The following is an 18,910-nucleotide window of genomic DNA, read 5'->3' as shown; positions in this document are numbered from 1 at the left end:
ATCATGTCATTGAATTGAAGCCAACATGCACGCAAATCATCACTTCCCAGTACATGAATAATCAAAGCATTAAATACACTTTTGTTTCTAGCAGCAGGTGGAATGGAGCTGGACACAGAATATATGTGAATATTTAAAGCTCGTCATAGCAACAATACCAGTTTGTGTGAATGTTTGTAGACACCAAAGGCCTCTACATGAAAGATAAAAGATACTGTGTGACAGTTTTTTCCCTTGTCGCATTTCATTTACAAAAAGCAGACAACCATACAGGTGTACGAAACTGTAGGCCAACTACAAAGTTAACAGCCTAGGCTTGCATCAGTGTGGCTCAAAACATCACTAAAATCATACACGGCCTGGATAGCGCTGTTAGTGATTGACTACAAAAAGAATCAAAAGCCAAATAAAATGTTTCCCACTGTCTCTGTAAGAAATCATGTTACAAAAAAATGGTTAATAAAAGGCAGCCATTAAACTTTGGGGAACCAAGTTTGATGGGGATGTTCAAACCATAGTAAGAAGCTATGTAGGCGTAAAATTATTGGGAGACACGGGTTATTCCGGAAAATGCATTCCAGGTTGCACTGATAAGAGATGTTTCAAAAACGTAACTCATGCTCCCAGTCCCCTGGCTCTACATGTGCTGTGAAAAAAAAAAAAAAAAATATCATAACCATAATACACTGGGATGCACGCATGAAAGAGAATATAGCTCCAACTCAGCATTTATCTTTCTCTCTGTTTTTTTGTCTTCTTTTTTTTTTTTCAATTTTTCCAAATGAATCAAAGCGACATATTTTGGGCTAATATTGTTTGCGTTTATGAGATAAAAAGAGTAAAAGGCATGCTAAATCTCTGAACAAAACATTTGAATTCCTTTGCAGAGCCACATTAGAAAAAAACAAAAAAACAAAACATTGTGGTGCAAATATAAATACTTTGCCGAGACAAAAAGCTTTTCTCAAGGATGACGATGCAGACTCCACATATTCTTTTGATGGCGCTCACTCATGCATTTGCAGTTTTTACTGGCAAACCCGACGATTTGTCTACATATTGCTTCGGTTCCGGCAGAATAGTCGACAGTAGCATAATTATCTTTCAAACTCTACTGCCCGACACAAAAGCACAATATTTGGTTCTTTCTCGCCAATGCTTTCCCCTTGTACCGACAGAGCAGGGATAAAGCCTGAGTGATTGCAATGAATACTATGGAATGTTGGGGGAATGCATACATGTACAGAGTGATGAGCGGGCTATTGTAATCTATTTGAACTAATGATAACGCCACAAGAATCCACAATGTTACAAAAGATATCATCTTGATTCTCTGTTTTGTTCTGTTCTGGGGTGGTTTTTTTTTTTTTTTTTTTTTTTGGGGGGGGGGGTTTCCATGCAAAGGTCACACAAATGTGCACTGAAGGTTTGAAGCAGAGATTCAATTCAAAGCTGGACTATTTTGAACGTTTCATGCACATCTCCTAAGGGGGCCATAAATTTCAAATTGTTCTTCCATTAGCAGGCTCAAACAGAGTGAATAAAAAACACCCCTCAATAAACCCCTAAACATCCCTTTTGCTGAATATCATTCTGTGATGTTATTAGTGAAAAAAATGTAGAGAACCAGGCTGAACAAAGCTCATACCACTTCTTGTTTTTTCAAATGAGTTTGCCCCTTATGTAGAGTAATAAGAGCAATCAAACAGGAAAGAAGAACACATTGCTCACTAAACCTTGAAAGAAACAAAGCACAAAAAGGGCCAAAACGAGCCAATGCTAAATCTACTCATGCGATGCCAAACATACTGAAGATTACACCAAAAAAAAAACAAACAAAACAAACAAACAAACAAACAAACAAACAAACAAACAAACAACAAACAAACCCAAAGAAAGCAATAGCAGTATGATGACAAGCATAGTTTAAGTTTTACACTGATAGCTCGGGATTATGTTCTCAGTGGGCAGGGGAGGAAACACTTTGTTTAACAAGGCTTGGTCTGAGGATCACAAACACAGTTTGAATCTTGAAATCAGAGAAGAAGCAAAAGGAAGGTGCTACGTTTAACGTTGCACCATGATGAGCTGATCTTTATGATGTTTCCTCGGCAGGTGAACCACATGTATAACAGGAGGATATTGGTGCCACACAATCTACACAGACTAGACACAGTGGCGGATCCAGGATGGGGCGCAGCGGGCACCCGCCCCCCTTTATGTTTTTGTTGAAACAAAAGAAATGACAAAAAAATGGGGGTGGGATGCGTGCACCCCCCTTTAATTTCGTAAAAGGCGCCCCCTCTTTATGGAATTCCTTGATTCGCCCCTGAGACAGTCTGTTGTTTGACATCACAGCTTTCTTTCACACAAGTATGGTTTCAAGAGATGAACCGACGATACTGCCATACACTCACACACACACACACCTATACACACAAAGAGAAAAAGCCAAGGTTAGAAGAAGCACAAAATCCACAGCAATTTGCACATTCTGCCACACCTTGCTCACTACCACTGAGATCATGCACAAAGAGCAATTGGTAAGGAGGCGGTGGTAGTGAATGGAACAATGGTTCTGCACTTTCGTGATTGTTTTTCCTGGCAAACATCAAATGCATGTATCACAACTGTACCAAAAAAACAAACAATGGGCTGTTTGTATTCTTCTTGCTGCATCACAACAGACAGCATCATAAAATAACATCATAAAATAACATCATAAAATAACAGAAATTTTGCAAATTGCATTTCACACAGATGACTTTCGTGCACATAACCAGTCCTTATCCATAGCTAAGGTACAGCCCAAGCTATTAGGATTGACAAATATGAAGAAGTAAAAAAATGTGAGCATTGGTGTGCTGCCTCTTTGAGTTCCAATCAGCTGCAATCAGAACTTGAATGTGGTCTAAGAAGGACATACTCCTTTATCGGTAGCAAACTGATGACCAGCCATAGCTAGGTATGGGTAGCCATTGACCAGAATCTCACACAACGTGATCAAGTTTTAGCGGGAATCCTCAAGGGCAGGACTCTCCAGCAGGCGTCCTGTGCAGATTTATCGAATCGCTGGACGAGCTCCCTCTACTGACCCATACCTTTCCACGAGTTTGCTTGCTGTTTTGAGGGGATGGGGGCGGTATAACATACTGCTGAATAATCTCAGGGTATCACATGGATTAGATCACGTGCCATGGTTGGCTACACAGGGAAGCACCCAAGATGGTGCAAGGACGAGAAGAAAACCAGTAAAGCAAACATCTTTCATCCGGCAGCCACATATTTCACACTGATTCCAAAAGAGTGTCGGGGCCTGCAGCCATGTTTGTTACACTCAAATATGAAACAGAACACATAAAAACATTTACCATGAATGCAACTGTAAAGCAGAGGACCATAACAATACATTTTCTTCTGTGACTGAGGGAATATTCCAGAACCCTTCCAAAAACCTCTAAACATGTATAATTAATTTACACTTCCAAGTTAATACTGTGTAATACTTTGACTTACAAATGAGTGTATAAAAGAACACCTTTTCATTGCAAATGAGCAATGCACTACACATGATGGCTGCCAGCATACATCCCTTTAAAAATGACAGGAATACACAATACAATTCACATATGGTCAGAAGAAGAAAAGATAGACAGCCAGCACAGAAGAAATGTCTGCTAATCTGTTAGGTTTGACATTGGGGAAAACTTTAACCGAGGAGGATCTTGTGATCAATATATGCATTCATAAAGAACACAACGTGGTGCAGCACAAGAAATGCATGGACTCAATGAAGTTTCCTGGTTTTCTTCTGAAATATATATATATATAGATAGATAGATATATGTCAGTGTATGTATAGTCATATAAGTGAATGCATAATTACATTGTAACAATCAAATCTCCACCACAACTATAAAAAAGCGACTTGTACATTTCCAAAAGCTATGCCTAAGTCATTCATACCATTTTAAAATCTTGTTGGCTCTAAAAAAAGGGACACAAAAAAAAAGAGAGAAAAAAAATGCATAATTAAAAAATGAGGGCAATGTCGCTCTGTTGCAGCTCCTGATGTATGAAACTCGCATGATATTTGCACTAGCTTCTCCTTCTTTTCTTCTAAGCGATGTCTTCTGATAGTCCCACATGTGATGACATATCTGTCAATGTGTACCATAATGTTCTCAGGCTGGTACTATCCGCACATCGTAAGGGTAGAGCAAGTCTCGCTGGGGATCGCGTCCACTGCGATAGCGAAATTCTGCCAGCAAATTCCTCCTTTGCCTATCTTTCCTTTTTCAAAGTCATCTGAGAGCTGTACCGAACTCTGCACATTTTCACCCATTTACAGCAAGTCCTGCTTCACACAAGTAATAACAATCCATGGTCAATCCAGGTTTTTGTGAATGACACTCCTCGTACTTGAATATATGTATATATGTAAAAATCAGTCTTAAGAATGTGATCCCCTTCTCCAGAGAAAAAGCAATGATCAATACTGTACAGCTGGATGATACAGATTGTACTGAATTCCATGGATTGTTCCTCCTCATGAAATTAATGCATGCTGATATCATATTTCCTAATATAAAACAAAACAAAACAAAGAAATCTACACAGTTTTAAAAAGGTAAGAAGCATGGCAGGCCACATGCAGTGTGGCATTCATTCACTGTGGAACATCAGGAGAATAAAAATTGGCCTGGATGCCCCACAAACATCTTATTCCTTTCCAGCAGACGCTCTTCACATTTTCAGTTCCTCTGACTGATGCGACAAGAAGAAGTAATAAAACTGTAGGCTCTTGATCTCTAAAGTTCAGAGCGGCTCTTGGTTATTCACATTCATCAAGTGCATATATGTATGCATACCACACTGGTCCCATGCAAATCTGAATCCTACGGCAGATATCTGGTTTAAAACAATCCGAGAATGAGGTAAGCACATGCCTCGTTGCTCACTCTTTATCACGATAGGAACCATTGGTTCTGTTATTACCTCCTCATAATTTGCCATTGTTAATTAAAAATCATCATCAAAGATCTTGTCCATGTGCTACCAGATACATTCAGTTGACAACCAGATACTACTCTCTGGCTGCTGTGGGTAGAGGAACACATGTCATGATTATCTGAACCGCCTGGCAACATAGCAATATTCCCTAATGAGCACAGGGTTCTTGCCAGGAAGCAATGTCACATCCCATCCAAAAAGGGGGCACCAGCTCTTCTAACTCATACCAGAAGCAAGCTAATGGGTTCTACAGACACGCCTTTCTTCTCATTTATCTCAGAGCTCCTTCATCTGTAGGGATGATGACCAGTGACCAGTAACACCAACACATATCAAAATTTTAAGACTGGGCACGGAAATTACGAAATCATAATCTGCTAAATCTCCTAAAGCAACATACTTTGCACAATGCAAGAATGCCCCCCTGCACATTTCAGGGTGGAGGCACAAACTAGAATAGATTGGAGGAGGGGGTACATAGTAACCACGGGGTGGTAGGACGTCATCTTCCTTTGTCTTTTGTCCCCCCGTCCTCAGCTAGTGCGGAGTGGGTCGGGTACCTGCTGGGGGTCACTGTAGGGCAAGAGGTCATCCATGTGCAGGTAGTGAGCCACGGTCAGCATGGAGTCGGTGTTGGTGCAGACCAGCAGGCTGACCATCTCCTTCCACTTGGAGAAACTGATGCAGGAGCTCTGGGAGGAGGAGATGTGAGGGGAAGGGACGAATGTGGAGACAGAGAGGGGACCAAGGCAGTGAATTAAATGTAGACATCTTGACATCACAAGGATGCTGCGTAATGATCAACTGGATGAAAAAATATTTGAGCATATAGTTTTGAAAAGTATGCTGTTATCATGAAGATAATAACAAATATCACAATACTATCAAACTGTTTCTGAAATGTTTCATCCTAACATTACCATCCATGATTAATATCAAGGTGAATTTACTTATCATTGGATGTTCACTTTTAAAAGCATTTACAGACTATTTTCAACCACATTTTGCTTTCTTTTTACAGCTCAATATCAGAAATATTCAAAAACCATGGAAGACTGATAGGTTCAGATTTTTCAAACTGAAAATATTACCAAACAATGGCTTCACACTTCATTTCCAGCAAATCATTTCTTTCCTAGTTTGCATTGATATTCATGCAATTTCCTCATTCTAAAAATTGCATTTGTTGTCAAACTGCTGTCTACAAGAAGAACCCCAAAATGTGCACTTTATGATAACAGCCATTCATCACAATTCATCATCCCAGCTAGCAGAAAAAACATGCAGCTTCAAAAAGTGGCACAAGAAAAACCCTTAGAAAGAAAAAACAACAACAACACACATCTATGTTATAGGAGTGTCATCAAGGTTACCCTTCTCTTACAAAGACTTATCTTTTGGTCAAATCACTTTCCATGTTCATGTAATGACATTCCATAACAATATTCATCTGATTATTCAAGTTGATGTTTGATCAAACTTTAATCACAGTTGTAGATACATCAAAAATAAGATTTGTTTTTACCTTTTCTAGGGCACTGCAGTCCTTGTCTTTGTGGAGATAGTGTTCTTGCCAGAAAAACAGCAATTCTCTGTGGTCAAAAATAATGATAGCAATGATAACAGAAAACATCATGGAATAGTGAAAGAAATGAATAAAGGTAATTATTCATGCTTATCAGAGGAATTAGATGAAACAGATTGTTCCTCTCGTAGACGAATCCTTCCCATTTCTTGACTAGTACAAACAAAGCTACTCTGTCTCCTTGCTACCTGTTTTTATTTTTGTTTCAACTTACCCAATATCCCTTCAAATATCATCAGTAAATCTGAAATACACCCAAACCAGTAGGACCCATTTTTTCTGTGTCTTATTTTTTTCCAGCCCTAGTTCTCTTGTTTCAGTAATAAGTTATTGCTAATGAGGGACTGCAAACTACAAGCCCTGCTTTTCAGCAATCCCCTCCATTTCCAACACTTTGTTTTGGTACAGTTACAAAAGTTAGAATGTATTTCCGTCCATAGTATTTCCTTTATAACAATGTTGCATTGATTTTGCATAACTATGTAAATGTTATACTCTAATTGCATTTTGTTGGAAATGAAAAAAATGAAAAGAATGATTCATTCACAGTGAGAAACTGCTTGCATTACATACATATGAACTAATGGCCTCGACAAAATGAAATTTGGCCGTGATCAGGGATTAGCTCATGGATTACAGAAATTAGAGGAAAAATATTAAGAGTGCATAAGGATAATATATTTCCATTCATGTGTGCTGAATTCTCAATGAGAAGGATTTTTTTTTTCTTTTCAGTACTTTCCCTTCAATACTTGCAGTCCTCACAGGGAAACAACCAAGACAAAGATGGAGTAACTTTTTCTTAAACAAACTGAGCATGGTAATCTTTGGAGATCAATACTGGCATTGTTAAGTTCATGGTAACAAAGTATCATTTGAAGTATGAACTTGACATTTTTTTTCTCTTTAATCTTCACCTAAATGGAATATATCTTCAGTGTTCAACAAATACAACAAGAAGTTTATTACTGCTCAACGAATGTGAAGTTCGAGTTGAACACTGACCCATGGTATCCTGGTAAAGAAAAAAAGTAAATTAAAATAACATCTTCAAGTAAAACAGGATGTAAATACAACAGGATTGAAACATGCAGCTGCTAAACTTCATTTATCAGTCTATAGATTTACAATATATCAACACATGGCTAGGATAAGGGCATGCCTGTCATTCATGTTCGCATACAGACATACAAGGAAGTGATGACAGAAACTAAGACATAGTCTGGTTCTTCCCTGTAGTTTAAGACTCTTCTCACCTAAAGTTCTGCAGGAGAAAGCCAGGCCTACACTGTCGCTGCTCTTCTGTGCGCAGGTCACAAAGGTAGCGGGCAAGCTCCCCAATACGGTCAGCAAACATCAGGAAGATGATGGTGGTGTTCAGACAGCTAACATTTTCCTGGAGTGCCCAAAGTGAGATCGTAGTGTCCACAACAATAAAAAAAGATACGTCACTCTAACTATTTCTTGCCAAGAGTCCAGCAATGAAACGGACATTTTCCTCTACTGTTGTCCAACAGGTATTGAATGTTTTAATTCACTTATTAAGATTCCCCTTTCATTTTTGTATAGGTTCTGATAATGCAAGTAAACTTTCAGGAAAGAAATAAAGGTAGCAAAGAACACAAATGCAATCACATTCTGGAAATGAGCGTTACAATTCAAAGTCAATAATGAACAGGTTAAAAAAATCCATTCATAAGTGCAGTTGGTACTCATTGCTTCAAATATGCATGCATATTCAAACATGTCTGGATCATATGACACAGATCATCCAAAGTAACAACAGTTTGTGAAATTGCTCCAGCTGAATATTTCTCCTACGTGGGGCAAACCACAAGGGGTGGGAATCATTCACAAATTTGTCAGTGCGCGTGTGAACGCAGCCCCTTCACCGAGTCATCATTCCGCTCCCTGAGAGCAGTGAAGAGGATCTCCTACGTGCGTGGGTTGTGACTCCCTCACACGGGACTTGCGTTTAATGCGCTAATCTGAGAGACAGCACAGGTTTGCCAATAAAGAGAGAAGAGTGACATAGTAAGACTATACATTGTCTTCAGAGAGGTCTCCACTGGGGATCAAACTGGAGACAGACCTCTCAGTGTCTCAGGGAGACGAGTAGCCAGATGAAGTAGCTTGCTGTCCTGTGTTTGTAACCGAGGACTCTAACCTTATAGGTCTGTTCATTACAACTTTGTTATCAGATGCTTCTCATTCAAATGCAATAGTGGGTGGGGCAGCATTCCATCAACGGTGATAAAATTGTGAACTAGAAAAGCACTCGAAGAGCGTAGACCTTTGTCAAGCAGCTAACTGCCGCCCATACAAGCATGCTGAAAATCTCCCAATATCCCAATGAAACCTTGTGTTTACCTCATCAGCTTCCTGCTGCGCGGCGCCTTGAGCAGCAGTGCATGCGCTTTAATGCGCATATGCAAACCTAAAATATGCGCGGCTTAAACTCCCAAGTTCATTGACCCTATTTGCCAAAAGAAAAAAAAAATCCTTAAAAAATTCATAAAAATTCCCAGACCACTACCAAAATTTAACCATCTCATCCTTGTGTTATAATCAATCAAAACCAATCAAACAAGCTCAAATAACATGGAAAAGATTCCAAGCATGTTTACAAACAAGTGCCTTAGGCAGTCTGCAAAGGGTTCACAGTGATTAGAATACCTCGTCTCCTCTTCTTTGGGACTAATTCATGACTGCTACTATGGCATGGGTCAAATCTATTCTAAAATATGGAAAAATAATGCCTCCGGCGACACTTTGTGGCAGAGGCATAAAAAAAGAAGGCAGCAGCATCAACACCCTTACCATTATCAATCCATTCACTCACCTGTGTCAGGATTTCCACATGGATGATGTTGATGAGTTTATAGAGGAAGTGGAGACGATTTTCTCGCTTGGAGATAAACTGGAGGAGGCGACATGACTGGATACCCCACTCTGTGGACATCACACAATAAACACAAACACACATTCACAGTTATCTCTATACCACAGTGGATACTAAAGAGGACAGTGTATGACACTATCAACAAAAACATGCCATGTATCTTTTATGCTGACTTGTGAGGTTTAAAACAGTAGAATGATTTGCTGTTTCAGTCTTTGTCCCTCTCCCCCTTTTTTTTATTTATCTTTTTCATTTTTTAAAATTTCTTTTTCATACTTGGGTAGGGTGTTCATTTGTAACTGTAATAATCCCACATCTTATCTTGTACCAGAAATCAATTTCTACTTTTGGTGCTCCATTAGTCACATCAGACTTCCCTAACAATAAACATAATATAGCACTTTTTACTTCAGTCGAGTATGCACTGATCATGAAAATGGAAGTTTCTAATGGAAGAAAGCGAGATTAACAAGTGACTGCGGCAGACGGTAGAAATATTCTTTTCTTTCTTCAAAGAACTGTCAGGTGACAAACAGCATGTATGCTGAACATAAAGAGTATGTTAGTCTCAACAGACACTGAAATAGCAAGAATGCTATTTTTGACTCCAAGGACACTCTTTGGAGTAGTTCATTCAGGTTTCATGTATAAATTGACAAAAGTCGCTAACTGGCTCTACATCCGTTCATCTAAATCTAAATGTCGTCTTGTTACTCTGGACTACTTAATCCAGGACCGCCAACAATTACGCATCAGAAACACACAGGTTCCACAAAGCAAGCAGGGAGATACTTGTGTATCACGTGCATCTCTACTAGTGAAAATGATTCTAAAATCGGGGAGGCTTTTACATTCCATTGTCAAGACATGGGAATATATTCAACTTTTCAGGGAGCCTAATGAGCAGTCAGGGAGAATTGGCAGCTGTGTTATTTCTACAGTTATTTATTTTTTTTTTTTTTGACAGTATTTCTACTGTTATTTTGGCTTACCATAGTTCTCTGGCTGCTCCTTCTCAAAGTGCTCGATGGTGAGAGCCAGGCACCGCACAAACATGTTGGAGTCTACAATGTTCTTGTGTACCAGGTCCATGAACTTCATGAACTGTGGAGGGTAAAGGTATAAATGCACAGCACTACTTGCCAATGTGTGATGCTGGGCTAAGACACGTCATACATCCAATTACTTCATCCGTTGGCATGTCACACATTACAGTTGTAAGAGAGCAAGTATTGTAGACACCATACTGAATGTTTCACAAGAATCAAATATTGTAATTAATTCCCCGTTGTAGAAACGGACACTATGAGTTTGGTTTTTACTTTGCGGGACACATCTTCACAGTAAACATTAATCTCACTAATCATAATATTCAGTAATGGAAATTGAGATGTCACACTTCTGTGCAGTTAACCGGAAGTACAGGACATCAAATCAAACCATCATCCTCCAGTTTGATTCAAGAAAATTCTTCCAGTTTTTGCCATGTAATATTCTTGCCATTAGTTACCCTCCCATTCTTGCCCCAAATTTACTGTAAAACTAGAAACATTCTCAGCATGGAAATTTTGGAAATTGGAGCTGACAGTCTTTTTCACAGCATGAAACTTTCGCGAAATTGCCACTGGCATTCAGTGCATTGTGTAGTCAAAAAAAAAAAAAAAAAACTGCCACGAATCTGGCTCCTCTCAAATTTAGCCAAAGTTTTAAGCACACAAATATTCTGGTTATATATGTGGCAAAATCACTTAAATATCTTGCAAGCTTTGCTGATATGCTAACATTTCTATCTGGACACTCAGTTGGCCATCATTTGAATGAGGAACCTTTGTGGCTCTGTGGATAAGACAGTGGACTTTAATTATGAGGTTCCTGGTTCAAATCCACAGCCAGGGTTCTACCCTTTGCAAACACTTTGTCCTCATAACCTGGCCCTCAGACGGCACTTAAAGCCAATGGTTCCCGCGTTCTGCATTCTTAGTGACCATAAAAAATAATCCAAAGATACACACACACACACACACACACCTAGTATTATAGAATTCAATAAAAACATAATGTAGAAACTTGATGGCTAATATACATGACACACCAGGGAGTCCCATGTGCTTGAAAGCATGTCATGTCTAATCACATTGACAGACGGTAACTTGTAGGGATTTGCTATAATCCCTAAGCCTTAATTGTTTTTAAGGCTTATGTATCACTCTCAATCTAGGCTAATCCAAAGTTTGCTTGCATCTCATACTTTGGAAGTGGACCATTGTGAAACCTGCACAATCTAGTCAACTGATTTTACAACAAAATGACTGTACTCACTACTTCACTTCATATCCCTAATTTTCTTCATGAGAACCGGGAAATCTAATCTTTCAAACTCATAAGCTTAATTCATTTGGTAAAGCATCTGCCCAAATGTATCAAGACACTGAATCTGTTCTTTTCTCTCTCATATATTTATCCATTTATATATATGTTTAAAGGTAGAATTACAGGCACTGGTAAGGTGCAGAGTGGATGTCTTGTGGCATTTAAGTCACGACAGGTCCCCAACACAAACTGTTAAGGACTTTGCTTTCAACTACTAGTCTGTCTTTAAAAGGTCCAACTTGAGTCTGAGGCAGACCTCCCACCCTTTTAAGAATGAAAAAAAAAAAAAGAGGATAATTTGGCTCAAAGGTAGAAAAGAAAGAGCAGTTCCCATGGAAGTGTGTGGTAAAATCAAGAAAAATAGGAAATTCCTATTGAAATAACAGCTGAAAATAGTCAAAATTCAGATTCCTTCCTCCATGTTCAGAATGGCTGGGAGGTCTGCTGAGGTATCCTGGGCCTAGGGGTGAGGGACCTACCTGTTCCTCTGAGCTGATAGCCTTGTTGAATCTCTTGAAGGCCAGGATGTTGAACTTCATCAGCTCAGCCATGAGGTCAAAGTAGCTCTGAAGAACCTCCTTAGAGTGGTGATCACTACTCACAATGAACTGGACAACATGCTGAACAAGGGATAGAGAGCAGAGAAAGGAGTTACACCACTCAGGTCTTCACTTCAAGTTGCAAAGAGGTGCTCATAATTGTTATGTTGCACACACTATCCATTTCTCTACATTTGTTTGATGGTTGTTCTTTTGTTTCAAATTAACATTCACTCTTCAGACAGCTAAAACAGTAAAGCACAGAACATTGTTTGCATGTTGTTATCTTTATCTTCAGCAAAATCATATTAGTCAAATGTTAATACAGCAGAGTTTCAATGGCAAGTGTGATAGCTAGTATCCCTTCACATCGAGGTTTACAGTGATTGGTTAAATCACTTTCGTGTGACCGTGTCTTGCCATACTGTGTACACCACTCTTTCCATTGTCTGCCGATTACCACTAGACAACTAAAAGTCCATGTCAGAGTAATATGTTATATGTACAGAACAGAGACCACGATCCCAATTCATTACCTGCTTTCCACAAACTGAGAACTTAAAAGAGAAGAGTGTTACCACATACGGCAAATGTAGATGTGTGAATCCAAATACTAGAAATCACAATCCAATCACAATGTTGAGAAACAGGCAATATATCTTTATACTGCTCAAACTCTTATGTTCTCATTTGACATCAAATGTGAGGACGTAGTTATGAAGATGTCTTGTCTTTATTGTGCATGGAAGAATAATACTCTAGACAGAGCTACACACATCAAATGCGACATGTTCTACACTCGGGCAATATACCACAATACAGCCTCTCAGGGCTGGTCCATATCTCATATTAGTGCAGCTTCTGCTTATATCCTACCTCCAGGAGGCCTTTCCTCAGTAGGAAGGTCTGGTCTGCATACGACGTCTTTCCCCTCAAGAAGCTCTCAATGGCTCGTGCCATCCAAAACCTGCAAAAACATCACAACACCAAGAAAGGGTCACATATCAATCATGAAAATTTTGAAACCAGATTAAAGCAGAACATAACATCGCTGGTGTGACAAGACCTTGTATCTTCAAATTTTGGTGAAAATGACTTTTTTGGATTAATGGTCAGATAATCAGTTAAATGTCCTGTTCAAATCCTAGCTGACTTATGTAAAAATGAAGCCACCATGGCATGTCAAAGTGAAGGCTATCCCATTTGATAAAGTGCTTTGGCTACCATGTTTTTGTTTTGTTTTTTTTTTTGCTCTCCTGAACAATTTACATTTTGTAGATACGAGGTCTTGTTGCCCCAGTGATGATAAGTCCTTTTACCCTCATATACATTTGAACTCAATCATAATCTCATTTTCTACCTTAGACTGTTTTTTCAGATGGGTGTACACTTGAGAGAAGGTAGAATTTAGAAATTACAACTGGTACAAATTTGATCTCTCAAATGAGATTCTTGGTTGCTTTAATGCTATCAAAATTTTCAAATTGCAGAGAGTGAAAGGTCCATCTTTATAACGTGTCCTATCTGCCATGCTTGTGCAGATGGTTATTGCACAGTATATACATGATGTAGTTCCACCATTAATACTGGAGGTGCAAATGTTATTTGACTGAACTGGACGTCATCATGTACAGATGACTGGTCAAGCGTCCATACCTGAATGGTGAGTCCCGAGGCTCAGTCTTCATGACGTCAACTAGCTTGGTGAGGATCCCCTTCTGGCCCTGGCACAGCAATGACCTGAAGATGGTGCACATAATGCCAAGGTCATTAGACCACATCCATCTCTACACACAGGTGGCTATAATGTCATTTGAATCCTTGGCAGTCTACGTATTTGAATGACTCTCTTATAGAAATCAATGGGTCATCGTGATTGACTAATACTGTAAAAGTGGATATTTTCGGGCAATTAATTTTTTGCGCATGGCCTGGCAAGAAGACTTTCGCATGTAGTTTTTAATTCCGTGAACTCAAGACATCAACTACTGGAACATACGGCAAGCAAAAATATTCACGTGCTTTTATTTTCGCGCTAGTTTCTGGTTGCGCGAAATACGCGAAAATTTCAACACCGTGAAAATTTCCACTTTTACAGTACTGGGAATACTGACTAATGTGGACACTTTGCAAAACATTTTGGTGGATTTGTAAAGCAATAAGCAATGGATCTGTGTATGCCAGATATATCCCACTAAAATAAGGCACCTACTTGCAGTTCTGACAAATGGTTGATAGCTACCTTTTCATAGGATTACAATTGTACAATTTTCCCTGAACAACATACCAACAGATAAGTAATTTCTGTGTACTCAGTCATTCAAATTAATGTTATTGCTGTAAGAAAGAGTGTATCTGAGACATGATTCACCTCAAAAAGAAAAATATTGTTGCTGATATAACAATGAGCCATAGACACAGAAATACATGGGAGCATATATCAATATGCTGTAAATACAGGATATCAAGTTGTGTCATCATTTTTCACATATTTCCTGTAAAAGAAAACGAACACAAAGTGACACTCAGCACATATTTTGTTTTCATTTCATGTTGGGATATGAATACATGCAGGGATATTTGCAGAACATGTATTTGAGTTTACATACAGTTCTGTACATCTTTGGTAGTCTTGTTGCATGGCATTGGCCAAAACCCTGAACCGCCATGGCAGCGGTAAACTTCTTAAATTGTTTAATTAGTGCCCTTGATCATCCACTGTATAAGCTGTTATTTTTGCGAGGGTTTAATTTTCGTAAATTTCACAAATCACAGTTGGACCACGAATTTAACAGCACGCAAAAACGTCACCATACGCTCAGGTAGTAGTGCGCTTATGAAGGCCTCTGTGTCAATTCGCAGAAACAACATCTCGCAAAAATATCTGTATACCAAAATAACAGTATCTATATGTATGAACAACTGCAAAATTGTGAAAAAGTGCAATATTTTCATTGTGCAATGTATTTCCACTTTCACAATCAGTGGCGGATCCAGGGGGGAGCGCACCGGGTGCGCGCCCCCCCCCCCCCCCCTTCATTCTTTGCTAAAACAAAACAAATAAAACGATAAAATTGGGGGGTGCATGCGCCCCCCCCTCTTATTTTGTAAAGGCGCCCCCTCTTTACAGAATTCCTGGATCCACCCCTGACAATGGTAAAACTTGACCAGGATCTGAGCCAGATGACGCCCACCTGTCAACCTTCTTGACAGCCTCCAGCTGAGGGATGCTAGCACTGGAAGATATTCGGTTCAGGTCGTTGACCTCATGCCTCGTCATGATCAGGTACTTGTTGCTGCAGTGGGGTGGAGCAAAGAGTATGTTCAACTCAAAACATGATATCATCTGTTGTCAGTCAGTTTTCATCATAAAACCCGTACATCTGAAGATCTGAACAAACTTTGATGTTGAAGAATTGTGACCCGATATGCTGATCAAGTCACTAAGTGGGGATTTTTTATATTAGAATTTCCTCATTAGTATGGGAATAGCAAGACTACAAGAAACACCATCAAGCAATGGATCTCTTTATTTTTCTAGTCATAATGCCAAATAATAATAATAATAATGATAATTAACGATAATGATATTATTCATCATCATCATCATCACCACCACCACTACCACCACCACCACCACCATTTTATCATCATAAGAATAGCAACAAAAAGAAGGAGTAAATTAATAACTTACTCATGGTGGTCACAGTACGTGTGTAGGAGTCTCAAGAACTGAACCTTGAGTGCTACTTCAGGGCTGCAGTCACAGTTCTCATTAGCACCATGGATGGGGGCCCGGAGGATGCATCGCCATATGACCTTGTCGAAGAGGGCATTGAGTCCCGGCATCAGCTTGCACTGTGCTAAAACCTCATGTACCTTGGGGAAAGGTTGGCAGAGGGTTAAGGCTTTGAATCAGGGTACATCAGCACAACAGCAACCTCTTTAAATCAGCATATTATATATATTATATGCAACTGTAAATGTTTCACAAAGATTTTCGTTATGCATGTAGTATAAACTGCACTTTTGTATAGCTCCTTTGTCATTTGGTTGTTTTGTTTAAAACTGTCACACCCATGTCATTCATTATGATTTGATTTGATTTGAGAAGCAAAATAAATACGAGCGAATGAACATAATTTATGGATATCAACAAATAGAACATTATTGCAGTACAAAAACCTTCAACTGAGGAAGTCGCTCTTTCACCCACACTGTGCTCTGTTCGCCTTATAGCACATCCTGTGGAGTGCTATCTAGGAATGAATAGAGATTACCTAATCCCCTTAATCTCCATCATGTCACCATGGCTGTCATGTTGGACTTAGACACATAGTTAATGCCTGAGCAAAAAAGCAAAATCACTCAACAACAAAGGCTAAGGCTCCTGCTCTGGCTGCTGGTTTTGTATGCTCTACATTGAAAACTGTACTGTCATTGTCCACAGAGGGCAGCATACCATTACTGAGATCAAAATAACATGCAGGGGGTGTCGCCTTTCATCATCGCTTGATCATGCGATCAGGTAGTGTAGTAAATTGTGTGCTCATGTTTTTGCTTCTACATATAACCAGAAATGTAAGCTACAAGGACAAAACCATACAGTGCGTTTGCTCATAAATCACTGTTAAAAAAAATAAATTTGAGTTGTCCAATTTTGCCAGTCAAATGTCCAGCTACGCTGGACATCCACTATTACACCTGGCTCTAGAGTATTATCATCGTCCAAAGGTGTATGCCCTGGACAGGCTTTGAACCAAGAATCACCTGCTACTGTGCCCAGGGCCTGATCTACTATGACAACACCGTGTGCCTTGCCTCTGGACATACAATTACATATCATTCATGCTGTTAAACCGTTGAGGACAAGTCCCGAGTATACTCGGGCATATGTCTATGGGAAATGCATGTTGTAGCAAAATCAGCCCGTCCTCAACGGGTTAATAATGCATAGGTGAGAGTGCGTTATTGGAGATGCAGCACCCTGGAGGGTATTTACAATAGTGCAACATTGTGAACACCCGAGAGTGAGCTGCATCTCCACTTAAGTCACAAAATTAAACCTATGCATTATTTGTTTTATAAAATTGGTCTATGAACTATTTTTCATTTATGTTATTGAGTGAATACCAGTCAGCTACATGTAGAACTTACTCAAAAGCCAAGAAGTCTGAAGAAATCTTCAAAACACTGAAGTATTATATACATTGTGACATTAGTGAATGTGCAGATATGCTTTTTGCTGCAAAACATTTTGCATGCTTGGACATACTAGTAAGAAAATAACGATGCACACGTGACTCATTTTGATGCTTCTGATTGGCTATAATCTTGAACCCATTTAATAAATCATGTTCATCTTCCAGGCTACATAGATGCAAACTCCCATCCAAGGAGGAATATCTTGTGACAATCTGCCATCATTAGGTCCATTTACACTTGCTTGGAAAAATCGCGACATTTGGGTGCAAGTTGCTAGGCAACTACACCCAAACTCCCTCGAAACATTGCCAGAAAAATCGCCAGCCGGAGTGCGATTTTTTTAAACATCGTGAAGTTTGAGGCGAAGTTAGCGAGTGTAAACCCAAGCTGGAGAAATATCGCGATTTTTCATCACGTGACTTTCGGTATCGGATTGCACCGGGAGTTTACGCGCGCTCCCGATCCCTCTTTGGAATGTGTACGTGTAGAGAGTACGTCGGTCACTGGCCAGAGTACTAGTACACGGTACAGTGTACAGGTCTAAACGGCCGATCCTCTATCAGCTCGTGGTCTCTCACCTCCCTCTCCCTGATGAAACTAGTACGTGAAAACTACTACTAGTAGCAAACCTGAAGTTCTCCAACCAGGTATCATCACCCCGTGAAGACTAACAAAATAATGTTCTCCCAGAAATGCGTTGATTGTGGGAGTGCCCATACTGCTCTCGATATACGTTGTTTGTGGAATACAGGAGTACGTAACAAGTGTGAGTTCTTGCTGTCGCCTGATAAAATACCAGTCCTAACTTCCAAGTTGTACTTCTCAATTCCGTCATTCCTCCTGAATGCTGCTGTCATCAACTTTTCCATACTTAGATGAAGTTTTACACACCTACTACGTATATTGCATTGTGATCTAATATAGTAAGCTATATAGTTTTACCGTAAGTAAACAGTCTCGAGAAACACAAATTTATGTGTGCATTGAACTGATAAAAAGCCCTGGCTCAACGTTCCAACCAGCTAGCTGTGATCAAAATATACTGCACTGCAGTGAAAACGAACAGAATAGCGCGTGCTTCCACTCAGCTACCATGTTGAAAAGAGAGACACTAAAAAAAATTGTGATGTTTCGTGAAGCTCAAACTTCGCATGCTTTTGCGCAAGTGTAAACGGTGGAACCAAAATATTGCGATTTTAAAAATCGCGATGTTAGTAGGTGTAAATGCGGCTAACAGCTGTAATTACTGTCTACACCTTATATTTAGCAAGACTAATTTTTCGTGAATTGGGACTT

General features: G+C 39.4%; 1 protein-coding gene across 1 annotated transcript in view; it reads right to left on the bottom strand.

Annotated features, from left to right (window-relative positions):
* Positions 1-4,057: 4,057 nt before the first annotated feature.
* LOC139743656 (short transient receptor potential channel 4-associated protein-like) overlaps positions 4,058-18,910 on the bottom strand; it is a gene marked incomplete at its 5' end in the record, with an annotated part of 34,722 nt that continues 19,869 nt past the window's right edge. Inside the window, 10 exons of the mRNA XM_071654120.1 lie at positions 4,058-5,705; positions 6,539-6,605; positions 7,855-7,994; positions 9,441-9,550; positions 10,493-10,604; positions 12,350-12,490; positions 13,286-13,376; positions 14,066-14,149; positions 15,604-15,705; positions 16,104-16,288. Coding sequence (XP_071510221.1) covers positions 5,547-5,705; positions 6,539-6,605; positions 7,855-7,994; positions 9,441-9,550; positions 10,493-10,604; positions 12,350-12,490; positions 13,286-13,376; positions 14,066-14,149; positions 15,604-15,705; positions 16,104-16,288 — 1,191 coding nt within the window. The remainder of the gene's footprint in view (positions 5,706-6,538; positions 6,606-7,854; positions 7,995-9,440; positions 9,551-10,492; positions 10,605-12,349; positions 12,491-13,285; positions 13,377-14,065; positions 14,150-15,603; positions 15,706-16,103; positions 16,289-18,910) is intronic.

This window comes from Diadema antillarum, unplaced genomic scaffold, assembly GCF_040938485.1.
Source record: "Diadema antillarum isolate AM-2024a unplaced genomic scaffold, OU_Dant_1.0 seq00001100_RagTag, whole genome shotgun sequence".
NCBI classification, from domain to species: Eukaryota; Metazoa; Echinodermata; class Echinoidea; order Diadematoida; family Diadematidae; genus Diadema; species Diadema antillarum.
Note: the sequence above shows the minus strand (reverse complement) of the source record. Positions and strands in the feature narration are given on the sequence as shown.